The 15,467-nt window shown below is 44.9% G+C and overlaps 1 protein-coding gene across 3 annotated transcripts in view; it reads right to left on the bottom strand.

Annotated features, from left to right (window-relative positions):
• Positions 1 to 323: 323 nt before the first annotated feature.
• LOC139534674 (VPS10 domain-containing receptor SorCS2-like) overlaps positions 324 to 15,467 on the bottom strand; it is a 451,135-nt gene continuing 435,991 nt past the window's right edge. The window contains exons 18-26 of one of the 3 annotated variants that reach the window (XM_071333995.1): positions 15,129 to 15,300; positions 14,537 to 14,857; positions 14,020 to 14,143; positions 10,857 to 10,969; positions 10,459 to 10,581; positions 9,731 to 9,830; positions 8,829 to 8,931; positions 7,944 to 8,146; positions 324 to 5,283 (exon numbers count right to left, since the gene is read on the bottom strand). In XM_071333995.1, the coding sequence (XP_071190096.1) occupies positions 5,219 to 5,283; positions 7,944 to 8,146; positions 8,829 to 8,931; positions 9,731 to 9,830; positions 10,459 to 10,581; positions 10,857 to 10,969; positions 14,020 to 14,143; positions 14,537 to 14,857; positions 15,129 to 15,300 (1,324 nt within the window). In that variant the 3' untranslated portion in view covers positions 324 to 5,218. The remainder of the gene's footprint in view (positions 5,284 to 7,943; positions 8,147 to 8,828; positions 8,932 to 9,730; positions 9,831 to 10,458; positions 10,582 to 10,856; positions 10,970 to 14,019; positions 14,144 to 14,536; positions 14,858 to 15,128; positions 15,301 to 15,467) is intronic. The other 2 variants (XM_071333996.1, XM_071333997.1) reach the window with 2 other exon arrangements.

Below are 15,467 nucleotides of genomic sequence, written 5' to 3'. Positions count from 1 at the left end.
CTAATTGGTGATGACATGTTAGTCATTCACTTGATGAAAACCATTCAGTTTGATTTGAACATACCAATCACTCAGTTGGAAGGAGCGAGCTATTGGGAACAGGAGGATTGTTAGTTAAAGTCTCATGCGTGCCATTACTAAGTACATATCTACTGTGAGTTGGGTAGGTATAAAAAAGCATTTATCCAACCTCCCCCCCAGCCATTCCATGTACTTGGTCTCTTCCAGATCTAGCACACCTGATTCCACTGGTCAACTAATCATCAAGCCATTGAAGAATGTGAAATATTTATTGAGCAGATACAATGATGACAACCAACATGTATATTTAGGGGGAGTGATTTATTCCAGAATGCAGGTTAAGTGCACTACGCTTTCTGTTGAGGACTTCATAGCATTTTTCATTTATTTACCAAAATTTAAACAAACCAAAAAAACATGAATAAAACTGTGAGGTCAACTTCACATGGTCTTAGTCATCAACAGTGAATCTCCTTCACAAATATATTGGATTCTCTTGACCCCCCCCCCCCCACCCCCCTTCAACAAGGGGTGGACATAATAACAGACGAGACATCGCTAGAAAACTAAGAACAAGCCAAATATAAGCATATATATGTACAAAAGAACATGAAGAACAGGCAGGCCAGTGTGTGTCTGGATGTATCAGGCCTACCATCAGGAATGTAACTGACTCAATGGAAAGCTAGAGATTGACTCTGAGCACTGGTCTGTAGACTAGTGTCTCATTCAAGACATCCCTAGCAAGTCTGTATGGCCCAATGTGTGAAGATGGTCCACTTCACTCTAGACTGTACTCTTCATGACTACGTCCTTAGTGCAAATTAAACATCTTGGGATATTTTGAGAAGGGAAGGAAAGCCACTTACCAATGTTGTAGATTTGATAATGAGAGATCCAGTTAAACAATGGATGCAACAGAAAGTAGCCTATCTAAAAGTCTATGATACTTAGCTATACACTGAAATAACGCTAACTGATACATGAGAAGCAAGCTATGGTATTGAGAAACTCTCACTGTACTGTTATGAGAGGAAACAGTGGAGGAGACCTCCAAAAAACAACTGGGTATGTTTTGGTATCAGTGTAAAATACTTACACTCACGTGAAGGACTATATACAGTGAGAGGTTGTTCATATATACAAATCTATGTACACAAGACAAATTATATGGGGAGAAATACCACCACTAACTCTGCCTAACATAGGCTCAATAATGACAGCCACGCCATCTCCATGACGACGACTTTGTCTCTGGGGAAATGAACTCACGTTGACCTCTGACCTAGGGGGCTATCTTGGGGTCGGGGTCAAACTGTTATTAGTAAATAAACAGAGGAAATGCACAGGAAATGTGGGATTTTGTCATTTTGATGAGAGGTTTGGCTGGAGTTGTAGTTCATGTTAAATGAGCAGAGGAGTCCACTTCTTTTTAGGCACCGTGGGGCAAACAATGGCTTTCTAACCGGGGGAGGTGACATGCTGGAAATGTGCTGAAATACCACATAACCACACACCATTCTAAGTGTCACTCTTTTAACCTCACCTGCTCATCAAGTACCATAAACATTTAAAAAAATGATACAAATACTTCATCTTTAAAAAAATGATTAAAATATGAATTATTAAAGACCATTCTTATGCATTGTTGTATGATGAAAGGAAACATATTAACAAGGATTGCATGTAAATAATGGTGAATGAAAGAGGATTTTCCCACATGCTTCATTTTAGCGCAACTCAAGTACCTGTATCTGGGATTTATTAACAGAGCAACACCACCCCCTAGTGCCTAAATGGGTAGTTGCATTCTTCTCACAAAGGCAACCGTGTCTCAGTTCAGACTGCTCCCGCTCCACGTCCTATCCTTCATATAACTTCCCTGCAGATTTAAAGTGGGCGCTCAATCTCATTCGTTCCCGAATAAGAGTATTATTGCATTTGAAGTGTGAGAGAGAGAGAGAGAAAGAGCCAATTATAAATTGCTTCTCCTAAAAACATTACTTCTCTTCATTTGGTAGTAATGGAGGTGTTAACAACTCCAACTCTCTTTTCTCCACTGCTAAACTATGCCCATCTAGAATGTGTGTGAGAATTATTTTACCAAACTGTACTTCTCACGGCTATGGCCTGGTCATTGCGTGGTTCTGTTTTGCTGATACTGTGTACGCACCCCACTATCCTCCTACTACTAGTGAACTAGGATACACTACGTTACCAAAAGTATGTGGACATATGCTCATCGAAGATCTCATTCAAAAACATGGGCATTAATATGGAGTTGGTCCCCCCTTTGCTGCTATAACAGCCTCCACTCTTCTGGGAAGGCCTTCCACTAGATGTTGGAACATTGCTGCAGGGACTTGCTTCCATTCAGCCACAAGAGAGTTAATGAGGTCGGGCACTGATGTTGCGCGATTAGGCCTGGCTCGCAGTTGGCGTTCCAATTCATCCCAAAGGTGTTCGATAGGGTTGAGGTCAGGCCTCTTTGCAGGCCAGTCAAGTTCTTCCATACCGATCTCGACAAACCATTTCTGTATAGACTTCACTTTGTACACGGGGACATTGTCATGCTGAAACAGGAAAGGGCCTTCCCCAAACTGTTGCCACAAAGTTTGAAGCACGGAAATGCACTAGGCGGTCCCGTTCTGTGAGGTTGTGTGGTCTACCACTTCGTGGCTGAGCCGTTGTTGCTCCTAGACATTTCCACTTCACAGTAAAATAATTTACAGTTGACCATGGAAGCGCTAGCAGGGTAGAAATTTGACAAACTGACTTGTTGGAAAGGTGGCATCCAACATTGAAAGTCACTGAGGTCTTCAGTAATGCAATTCTACTGCCAATGTTTGTCTATGGAGATTGTATGGCTGTGTGCTCGATTTTATACACCTGTCAGCAACGGGTGTGGCTGAAATAACCAAATCTACTAATTTGATGGGGTGTCCACATACTTTTGTATATACAGTGCATTTGGAAAGTATTCAGACCCCTTGACTTTTTCCACATTTTGTTACCTTACAGCCTTATTCTAAAATTGATTAAATGCATTTTTTTCCTCGTCAATCTACACACAATACCCCATAAAGACAAAATGAAAACAGTATTTTAGAAATGTTTGCAAATGTATTCAAATAAAAAAACAAAAATACCTTATTTACATAAGTATTCAGGCTCTTTGCTATGAGACTCAAAATTGAGCTCAGGTGCATCCTGTTTACATTGATCATCCTTGAGATGTTTCTACAACTTTATTGTAGTCCACCTGTGGTAAATTCAATTGATTGGACATGATTTGGAAAGGCACACACCTGTCTATATAAGGTCTCACAGTTGACAGTGCATGTCAGAGCAAAAACAATGCCATGAGGTCGAAGGAATTGTCCGTAGAGCTCCGAGACAGGATTGTGTCAAGGCACAGATCTGTGGAGGGGTACCAAAACATTGAAGGTCTCCAAGAACACAGTGGCCTCATTCTTAAATGGAAGAAGTTTGGAACCACCAAAACTCTTCCTAGAGCTGGCCGCCCGGCCAAACTGAGCAATCGGGGGAGAAGGTCCTTGGTCAGGGAGGTGACCAAGAACCTGATGGTCACTTTGACAGTGCTTCAGAGTTCCTCTGTGGAGATGGGAGAACCTTCCAGAAGGACAACCATCTCTGCAGGACTCCACTAATCAGGCCTTTATGGTAAAGCCACTCCTCAGTATAAGGCACCTAAAGGACTCTCAGACCATGAGAAACAAGATTCTCTGGTTTGATGAATCCAAGATTGAACTCTTTGGCCTGAATGCCAAGTGTCACATCTGGAGGAAACCTGGTACCATCTTTAAAGTGACGCATGGTGGTGGCAGCATCGTGCTGTGGGGACGTGGAGACTAGTCAGGATTGAAGGAAAAATCAACGGAGCAAAGTACAGAGAGATCCTTGATGAAAACCTGCTCCAGAGCACTCAGGATCTCAGACTGGGGCGAAGGTTCACCTTCCAACAGGAAAATGACCCTAAGCACCCAGCCAAGACAATGCAGGAGTGGCTTCTGGACAAGTCTCGGCATGTCTTTGAGTGGCCCAGCCAGGGCCCGGACTTGAACCCGATCAAACATCTCAGGAGAGACCTGAAAATAGCTGTGCAGCGACGCTCCCCATACCACCTGACAGAGCTTGAGAGGATCTGCAGAGAAGAATGGGAGAAACTCCTCAAATACAGCTGTGCCAAGCTTGTACCGTCATACCAAAGAAGACTTGAGGTTGTAATCGCTGCCAAAGGTGCTTCAACAAAGTACTGAGTAAAGGGTCTGAATATCTATGTTGCAAAATGCTAAAAAAATTACAACCTGTTTTTGCTTTGTCATTATGGGGTATTGTGATGTCATTATGGGATATTGTGATGTCATTATGGGATATTGTGATGTCATTATGGGATATTGTGATGTCATTATGGGGTATTGTGATGTCATTATGGGGTATTGTGTGTAGATTGATGAGGGGGAAAAACTATTCAATCCATTTTAGAATAAGGCTGTAACGTAACAACATTGTGAAAAAGTCAAGGAGTCTGAATACTTTCCAAATGGACTGTATAGCGTATCTGGAAACTACCTGGTGAGAGTCAGTGAAAGACGAGTCTTACAGTCCCGAGCGTTCTAAATAGCAGGCCAGTAGGCGGGGCGTTCTCTGTGATGTCACCAGATTTCTCTTTTCTCACTGGGTGGCGTCCTATCAGTCTCTGAGGGGTTTAGCCAATGAGAACACACAGAGCAGTCATGACACTGGGTACAAGGACACAAGGACACTGGGTGCAAAGGACACTGGTGCAAAGGACACTGGGTGCAAAGGACACTGGGTGCAAAGGACACTGGGTGCAAAGGACACTGGGTAAAAAGCAGAGTTGGCCCACACCCCCGATGTTACAGTAATACAGTGGAGGACGGGATAGAGGGACGAGCAGAACGGAGGATAAGTGTCCCTCTGAGCGAGAGACAGAAACGAGGGAGCAAGGGGCCGTGGAGAGGGGGAGAGGAATCAGAGAGGAGAGGAGAGAGAGGGACTAATGCTAGACTGTAGTACTGTGGTGCTTTCTCTCTTCCTCTGTACGGGGAGCGGTGGATTGGTTGGTCAGACAGAGAGACAGAGGAGGAAGGCAGAGTAGAGTTCCCTATGCTCGTTAGCATGGCTAGCTGGTTAGCATGTCCGTGTTCAGCCATCAGCTGGTCAGGTAACTGTGCAGCTCTCTGGAGTTGATGCTCAGTACCACGCCCGAGTGGTTACCTAGAAACAAGGAGAGAGAGGAGGTAGTGTGACCAGAGTTGAGGGTCGGTTGGTTATCTTTTAACCAAACCATAGCTCTGATTTTAATTAATATTTCCCATTGATATAGGTATTAGAATGCTTAAAATGTTTTACCTTTAATTCACAATATCATTATGAGTTTAGTAGCTTTTATGAATAATACAACAGCAAATAGGGAATACCTTGCATTGTTAACTGTTCTGTTAACTGGCTGGGCTCGTGAGTGGTAGCAGGCTGTTCTGTTAACTGGCTGGGCTCGTGAGTGGTAACAGGCTGTTCTGTTAACTACCTGGGCTCGTGAGTGGTAGCAGGCTGTTCTGTTAACTGGCTGGGCTCGTGAGTGGTAGCAGGCTGTTCTGTTAACTGGCTGGGCTCGTGAGTGGTAACAGGCTGTTCTGTTAACTGCCTGGGCTCGTGAGTGGTAACAGGCTGTTCTGTTAACTGCCTGGGCTCGTGAGTGGTAACAGGCTGTTCTGTTAACTGGCTGGGCTCGTGAGTGGTAACAGGCTGTTCTGTTAACTGGCTGGGCTCGTGAGTGGTAGCAGGCTGTTCTGTTAACTGGCTGGGCTCGTGAATGGTAACAGGCTGTTCTGTTAACTGGCTGGGCTCGTGAGTGGTAGCAGGCTGTTCTGTTAACTGGCTGGGCTCGTGAGTGGTAACAGGCTGTTCTGTTAACTGGCTGGGCTCGTGAGTGGTAACAGGCTGTTCTGTTAACTGGCTGGGCTCGTGAATGGTAACAGGCTGTTCTGTTAACTGGCTGGGCTCGTGAATGGTAGCAGGCTGTTCTGTTAACTGGCTGGGCTCGTGAGTGGTAGCAGGCTGTTCTGTTAACTGGCTGGGCTCGTGAATGGTAACAGGCTGTTCTGTTAACTGGCTGGGCTCGTGAGTGGAAACAGGCTGTTCTGTTAACTGGCTGGGCTCGTGAGTGGTAACAGGCTGTTCTGTTAACTGCCTGGGCTCGTGAATGGTGGCAGGCTGTTCTGTTAACTGGCTGGGCTCGTGAATGGTAGCATGCTGTTCTGTTAACTGCCTGGGCTCGTGAGTGGTAACAGGCTGTTCTGTTAACTGGCTGGGCTCGTGAGTGGTAACAGGCTGTTCTGTTAACTGCCTGGGCTCGTGAGTGGTAGCAGGCTGTTCTGTTAACTGGCTGGGCTCGTGAATGGTAGCATGCTGTTCTGTTAACTGGCTGGGCTCGTGAGTGGTAACAGGCTGTTCTGTTAACTGGCTGGGCTCGTGAGTGGTAACAGGCTGTTCTGTTAACTGCCTGGGCTCGTGAGTGGTAGCAGGCTGTTCTGTTAACTGGCTGGGCTCGTGAGTGGTAGCAGGCTGTTCTGTTAACTGGCTGGGCTCGTGAGTGGTAACAGGCTGTTCTGTTAACTGGCTGGGCTCGTGAGTGGTGGCAGGCTGTTCTGTTAACTGGCTGGGCTCGTGAGTGGTAACAGGCTGTTCTGTTAACTGGCTGGGCTCGTGAGTGGTAGCAGGCTGTTCTGTTAACTGGCTGGGCTCGTGAGTGGTAACAGGCTGTTCTGTTAACTGGCTGGGCTCGTGAGTGGTAACAGACTGTTCTGTTAACTGGCTGGGCTCGTGAGTGGTAGCAGGCTGTTCTGTTAACTGGCTGGGCTCGTGAGTGGTAGCAGGCTGTTCTGTTAACTGGCTGGGCTCGTGAGTGGTAACAGGCTGTTCTGTTAACTGGCTGGGCTCGTGAATGGTAGCATGCTGTTCTGTTAACTACCTGGGCTCGTGAGTGGTAACAGGCTGTTCTGTTAACTGCCTGGGCTTGTGAGTGGTAACAGGCTGTTCTGTTAACTGGCTGGGCTCGTGAGTGGTAACAGGCTGTTCTGTTAACTGCCTGGGCTCGTGAGTGGTAACAGGCTGTTCTGTTAACTGGCTGGGCTCGTGAGTGGTAACAGGCTGTTCTGTTAACTGGCTGGGCTCGTGAGTGGTAGCAGGCTGTTCTGTTAACTGGCTGGGCTCGTGAGTGGTAACAGGCTGTTCTGTTAACTGGCTGGGCTCGTGAGTGGTAACAGGCTGTTCTGTTAACTGGCTGGGCTCGTGAGTGGTAACAGGCTGTTCTGTTAACTGCCTGGGCTCGTGAATGGTGGCAGGCTGTTCTGTTAACTGCCTGGGCTCGTGAGTGGTAACAGGCTGTTCTGTTAACTGCCTGGGCTCGTGAGTGGTAACAGGCTGTTCTGTTAACTGGCTGGGCTCGTGAGTGGTAGCAGGCTGTTCTGTTAACTGGCTGGGCTCGTGAGTGGTAACAGGCTGTTCTGTTAACTGGCTGGGCTCGTGAGTGGTAGCAGGCTGTTCTGTTAACTGGCTGGGCTCGTGAGTGGTAGCAGGCTGTTCTGTTAACTGGCTGGGCTCGTGAGTGGTAACAGGCTGTTCTGTTAACTGGCTGGGCTCGTGAGTGGTAACAGGCTGTTCTGTTAACTGGCTGGGCTCGTGAGTGGTAGCAGGCTGTTCTGTTAACTGGCTGGGCTCGTGAGTGGTAACAGGCTGTTCTGTTAACTGGCTGGGCTCGTGAGTGGTGGCAGGCTGTTCTGTTAAACTGCCTGGGCTCGTGAGTGGTAACAGGCTGTTCTGTTAGTAGTAGTGGGGGTTAGTCCTAATCCTGATCAGGGAACAGAAGGCGGGGCTACCTTCTGCGTTACCTAGAGTCTGCGAGTCCAGGTCGTCGTCGATAAACTCCTCCCCCTGGATGATGTGCTGAGTGTCCTCACTGTGATTGACAGGGCTGGTCATCTCCTGCTCCTTCTCGTTGTGCATCTGGGCGTACACGTTCCGGCCGGGCAGCTTTCTGAAAAACAGCGGAGGATAGGCATCCTCAGTCCTAAGCCAAGGACTGTGGGATTTGTAGTTTTGATAAGAGGTTTGGATGGAGTTGTAGTTCATGTTAATGAGTGACAAATTGTGGACTTTGTGCATCGGATGCAAAGTATGTGCTATTGGTGTAACTGGTGAACAAAAGACAAATCATGCACAACATATTCATGTAGAATCTAGATTAATCAAGTACATGCATTTAGCTATTCTATAGACAGTGTAATATATATATACTGTATATATATATATATATATATATATATATATACAGTTATGTTTTCATCTGTAGTCATGGTTATGTTTTCATCTGTAGTCATGGTTATGTTTTCATCTGTAGTCATGGTTATGTTTTCATCTGTAGTCATGGTTATGTTTTCATCTGTAGTCATGGTTATGTTTTCATCTGTAGTCATGGTTATGTTTTCATCTGTAGTCATGGTTATATTTTCATCTGTAGTCATGGTTATGTTTTCATCTGTAGTCATGGTTATGTTTTCATCATGCAACGCTTCAGAGGAGGACTGGCCAGTCTAGTGCCCAGTGCATATCTCAGATATGTAAGTCTAAAATAGCCTGGTCCCAGATCTGTTTGTGCTTGTCATTGTCGAGTGAAATCATGTTTTGCATGAGAATTCCATAAGTAGTTGGCAAGAGCGCAGCAACAAACTGGCAGCCATGCAGGCTAAGTCTATAAGACCCACCTCTTGAACTTGTAGAGGATGAAGGATCCGGTAGCGAGGAGGCTGATGAGGAAGATGACAGCCAGAGCCCAGACTCCAGGACCTGCCACTCCACCCTGAGAACCTGCAGGGGAGAAAGACAACACACACACATTATGATATGATATGATATGATATGATATGACACACACACACACACACACACACACACACACACACACACACACACACACACACACACACACACACACACACACACACACACACACACACACACACACACACACACACACACACACACACACACACACCTCCTGTGGATGTGGGCCCCTGAGACACAAACAAGATTATAGCTGCCATGTCACAATAAACCCCAACTGAATGCTAACACTCCATTCCACTCCGCTTCAAGAAACACAACACAGTATTCAACAGACAGCACACACCACACGGTCAGGAGAAGAGATCCGGAACCAAACTGTCCAACAAAAGATCAAGTTCAAAAGGAAACGGAATAGATTAGACATCATTGAAACATATTGTTTACCTCTGCAGATATTGTGAAAAAATATCTAACATTTTAGCAATTTAGTAGGTAAAAACTTAGGGATATAACACAGAGCAGGTAACAGGAACCCACAACCAATCAGATTGGAGGAAATGTAGGCTCCTTTTGAGAAAGCAGGTAGTAAAAGTGATAAAAAAGGTTGTGTGTTGTGACTAATCGATCTCCGTCGCTCTCGTGGACGACTCATTAGCTACTAGTCCTTTGAAACAGATTGATAAAACATAAATGATCCATTCATAGTCAACATGAAACCAAATAATGAAATGGAGAAATTATCTATTATGAAATCATATTTACAACATCACAATGGCATGATTACAGGAATTGGAACGGTAATACAGGATGCTTTGGTTACCTGCGTTAGGGTCAGCTAGCGTCACCAACACCTGTAGACCTCCTCGTACGATGAAGCTAACGTTGTTGTCGCTGAAGGCCTGCTTGATGGCAGGGATACGCTGTGGAAGAAATGTAAAACACAACCATACAAACACAAACATACACAGAGGTAAATCACTGCAGAGAGTGACATTTATTTTACTCTACCAATATGTATTTGCTGTCAACTGTGGCAGTTGTGAAAAAAGTCAACAGTTGAACGAGTTGCAGAGGTAATTGAAAATAAAAAATGTTTTCATTATTAATTAGGCTATTTTCTCTTGAACCATGTGGTTTATCTACTAGAAACTCAGAGACAATATGGACACAGATATAAAAAGTGAACACTATTTATGAATCAGGATTGGGGTCGATTCCATTTCAATTCGAGTCAATTCAGGAAGTACACTAAAATTCCAATTCCAATTCTTTTCAATGAGGAAAAAATGGAATTTGAATTGGAGTTTGGTTTTACTTTTCAATTGACTGGAATTTAAATGAAATTGACCCCAATCCTGATATGAACAATTTTTTACAGAGTTATTCAAGTATAAATGAACTAAGTTACGATAGATTGCCATAGATGTTCGGTTAATTACCAAAATTACTGAAGATTCTGGCAACTTTAGTAAATTACCGGTAGCTTTGGAACCCTAAGTGAGACTACAGTGTGTCACTTAGTTAGGTAGTGCGTGTGTACTAGTGTACCTTATCCACAAACACGCTCCTCTTAGCACGCTGGCTCTCTGGTGGGAGAACGTACAGGTCAGCTGTGGTGGGCAGGCCCCGCTTCACCATCGTTACCAGGGACTCCTGGGGGATACCTGTGATCTGGGGGTCAAAGGTCATGGTCAAAAACTACCCCTTATGGGACTTGTGTCCCCTGTTACGACCTTACGTCATGTTCAAACTAACAAGTTCAGGTAGACCCTCCTCCATCTCCAAATGTTTTTTTTCTCCCATTTCATTATTATCATCTCTATCAAATAGAATCATTTAACATATTGAGGCCAATGCAGATACTATCATGATGTATCCTGAAGAATAGAGTGGTCGTGTTACGTTACAGCATCAGGTCATGTATGAGGTGAGTACAGTAGACCCACCTTTGCCAATATCTTGGTGACCACCTGACCCACGTCCTCCCTCCACTCTGGAATGTTTGGGTTGAGGCGGTCCAGGTTACTGCTGAAGGCCAGGGGGATTACCTGGAAACGGTCTGGGATCAAATAGAACACACAGGAAGTCAACACTAAAGGCAACCATTTTGGGTTACAGCATTCAGATGAACAATAATGGAAGCCTCCATATTAATGACACCATATTCATTTCTACTGTTCGGAGGCTTGAGAATAAGTCAACAGTTTCTCATTATCCTACAACACCTGCTTCTGCAGTATGTTTATTCTGTATCATCAGTTCTCTTGGGGGTAAGATAATACAGTCCGTTTCTGCTCAGTTAGCATTCTCTCATGAATAAATCAAACTCCTCTATATGGACATCGTTACCCAGTGACACAGCAGCACATGACATCATGGAGAACCCAGGAACTAGAGCTATTAGAAACAAAACAATAAGTAGGTCTGAAGACGAAAAATAAAGGAAATTCACGTGAGCACCACAATGCCTACTCCACCGATGCTCTACCGAGGTTTCCCTGTTCACAGCTTTGACCTACTACAGTAGCTACAGTATGTTGGTCTATCGTGCGTCCCACAATGTGTATGCAGGTTGCTTATGATATCAAACAGCCTAGCTAGGACAACGGTAGACAGTGTCCTTCGCTCCTAAAAAACGTTGAAAATTATTTTTTTTCATTTTTTCTTTTGACCCATAGACAATCAGGGGAAACGCAGAATTTCAAAAGTGTCACACAATTGGAGGGCGAATTGTAGGCTGCAATCACACCCTGTCCATTGCCACTCAACAATGCTTTTTATGAGCCAACTAATAATTTTAAATAAGCATACCCGTGCACCGTCATAGGATGCCATCTTTCCAACAAGTCAGTCTGTCAAATGTCTGCCCTGCTAGAGCTAGGAGCAGCTAGGAGCAGCTAGGAGCAGCTAGGAGCAGCTAGGAGCAGCTAGGAGCAGCTAGGAGCAACAACAGCTCACAGAACGAGACTCCCGAGTGCTGAAGTGCGCAGCGCGTAAAAATAGTCTGTCCTCAGTTACAACTCTCACTACCGAGTTCCAAACTGCCTCTGGAAGCAACTTCAGCACAAGAGCTGTTCATCAGGAGCTTCATGAAATGGGTTTCCATGGCCGAGCGGCCGCACACAAGACTAAGATCACCACGCGCAACGCCAAGCGTTGGCTGGAGTAAAGCACGCCGCCATTGGACTCTGGAGCAGTGGAAATGCCTTCTCTGGAGTGATGAATCACGCTTCACCATCTGGCAGTCCTACAGACAAATCTGAGCTTAGCAGATGCCAGGAGGACGCTACCTCCTGGCATCTCCTGGCATACCTAATGCATAGCGCCAAATGGAAAGATTGGTGGAGGAGGAATAATGGTCTGAGGCTGTTTGTCATGGTTTGGGCTAGGCCCCTTAGATCCAGTGAAGGGACATTTTTAACGCTACAGCATACAATGACATTCTAGACACTTCTGTGCTTCCAACTTTGTGGCAACAATTTGGGGAAGGTCCTTTCCTGTTTCAGCATGACAATGCCCCCGTGCACAAAGCGAGGTCCATACAGAAATGGTTTGTCAATATTGCTGTGGAAGAACTTGACTGGCCTGTACAGAGCCCTGACCTCAACCCCATCGAACACCTTTGGGATGAATTGGAGCCCAGCCTAATTGGCCAACATCAGTGCCCAACCTCACTAATGCTTGTGGCTGAATGGAAGCAAGTCCCTGCAGTAATGTCCCAACATCTAGTGGAAAGCCTTCCCAGAAGAGTGGAGGCTGTTATAGCAGCAAAGGGGGGACCAACTCCATATTAATGCCCATAATTTTGGAATGAGATGTTCGACGAGCAGGTGTCCACATACTTTTTTCATGCAGTGTACCGTTTATCTTGTTAAAATCTGATTTTAAACCTAACCCTAACCTCCTTCCTAACCTTACCACACTGCTAACCTTAACCTTAACCCTAACCTCCTTCCTAACCTTACCACACGGCTAACCTTAACCTTAACCCTTACCTCCTTCCTAACCTTACCACACTGCTAACCTTAACCTTAAGCTTAACCCTAACCTCCTTCCTAACCTTACCACACTGCTAATCTTAACCCTAACCTTAACCTTTTTATAAAGTGTATAAACATCTGTTGCACCTACAAAAACATATTCAGTCCAAATGGATCTAAGTCTAATGGTCACCTTACGGACTCTGTACCTAGTTTTAATTCGACGTCTAGAATTTGAGCTAGGTTTGGGAGAAAAAAATAGTCTGACGACCCTAATGCTAACGATCCTGTCAAAAATACAGTATAGTGGTTCTCAGTAACGGCCAGACGGATCATGACGAGGGGCGGGGAGTGTGTTGTGTACCTCAATTCAAGTTGGTTTGTGAATTTTCATAGATTTTTAGTGGCATATTGAATTTAACATTGAGTTTCAACCAATGCATAAACATAATGTAATTCATATAATAACACCATAAATAGTTGATGTACAGCTGGGTTTGCAAAGCTACTGGTAGTTTAACAAAGTTACTGGAATCATCAGCAATTTTGGTAGTTAACAGAAAATCTATGGCAATCTATCGTAACTTTGGTAATTTATACTTGAATAACTTGTAAAAGAATGTATTCATTTATATCTGTGTCCACATTGTCCATGAGTTTCTATTAGAGAAAATAGGCTAATTAATGAAAATAGCGTCTCATCAACAATTAACTCTGCAACTCGTCCAGCTTTTTTCACAACGGCCACCAGTTTGATGGCAAAACATTGACAACAAAGACATATTGACATAGTAAAATAAAAACAAGTGTATAAAATATAAATAAAGGATATGTCATGCTGAACACTCATATTAAACACCAATGGTATTCCCTAATTTATATTTAGGATAAGGTTTTACAGCTTTGTCATTACATTTTTTATTTGAAATTGTAATTATTTATTTGACATATTTTACATGTGATAAGGCCACACAGAGGGCCAGAGATAATTACAGACACCTGCAAAAATCTGAAGTCCTCTAAAGGGCCACTAGATGTCTTGTGATAGATTACATAAAATCCTTGAAAGATACAAAAATTCTGGTATATATCAATAATAATTAGCACTGTAATGTTCCCTCTCTCTTACCGTAGACGTGAACGTTCTTGGTGTCCTGCACCATGGAGCGTCCGTTAGAGGCCTGGACGGTGACAGACACCTCTCCTTCCTCAGGGAACCTCGTTATCAGACTGTTCCCCAGGGACATCTTGGGCTGAATGGGACCAATTGAAATACATTGATTCGTTCACCAGTGCTAAGCTTAGCTTTAGCACCATTCACAAAGAGAATCTGGCCTCCGGCTCAGATCAACCCTTGAGGTTTAGCTTCCATTTAGCTTTCATCATTGTCTGTGTGAGGTGTGTGTTAGTATACATTACCTGTAGGATGTGTGTGTGTGTGTGTGTGTGTGTGTGTGTGTGTGTGTGTGTGTGTGTGTGTGTGTGTGTGTGTGTGTGTGTGTGTGTGTGTGTGTGTGTGTGTGTGTGTGTGTGTGTGTGTGTGTGTGTGTGTGTGTGTGTGTGTGTGTGTGTGTGTGTGTGTGTGTGTGTTAGTATACATTACCTGTAGGTTGTGTGTGTGTGAGGTGTGTGTCAGTATACATTACCTGCAGGCTGTCTCCTATCCACCAGTAGAAGACAGTCAGGTTGGCCTCAAAGGGAAGCACCACAGCTGTCAGGTTGACTTCCTGGTTAATCCCGGCGATGGGAACTACTTCTAGGTGAACTTCCTGTAGAGGGGCTGTGACCTGGATATATATGGTGGCCTGGTCGTGTCCGGCAACGTTCTCGGCCTTGACGGTGACACGGTAGACTCCCTGCTGTTTGTAGCGGTGCTGTATGGGTTCATCTGTCACCGTCAGGTTCTGGTAGATGGCCCTCATCCCGTCCCCCAGATCCACCTGGTACTTAGTGCTGCTGGTGTCACCCTGGGTGAGGGAGGAGGTACAGGAAGAGAACGTCACTGAACTGAGAACTGGGATAAACTAATGCTCTATTTCATCTAGTTGCAGTTATAAGGAGTCACGTGTGAGTCATCATAAACTTGCATTCGGAAAACAGGGGGGAAAATCTCTTAACTGGCTATTGTTACAATCACACAGACAAAGTCACAAAAACACACACATTTACTACACACAGCCACACACAACTACCCCACCGCCAGGATTTGCTCTAAATTCTGACTTAAGTAAACAGTACCTGCTCCTGGTGGACGATGAAGGTGATGTCATCACCAGGCGCCACAGCCAGCATCTGTCCTTTGATGCCTAGCTGGAGGCCTCTGGGCGGCAGCAGAGGACAGGTGTGCTGCTTGGCGCTCTGCTGCTTGTTCACTCCCCCCTCACACAAGTTGGACACAACCTTCCTGTACCTGCAACACAGCCGTACCAACGTCAAAAAACAGGGAGACTTGTGGTGTAGTATAGGTAGGGTAGAGACGGGTGTACTAAAACAATCATTATGGGTTTTCCTTTATTGAGATAAGGTAGGGAGAGGGAGAGTGGTGAGAGGGTTAGGGTTAGGGTTAGGTTTAGGCTT

Source organism: Salvelinus alpinus, chromosome 11 (assembly GCF_045679555.1).
Source record: "Salvelinus alpinus chromosome 11, SLU_Salpinus.1, whole genome shotgun sequence".
Taxonomy (NCBI): domain Eukaryota; kingdom Metazoa; phylum Chordata; class Actinopteri; order Salmoniformes; family Salmonidae; genus Salvelinus; species Salvelinus alpinus.
This window is presented reverse-complemented; position numbering and strand designations above follow the sequence as displayed.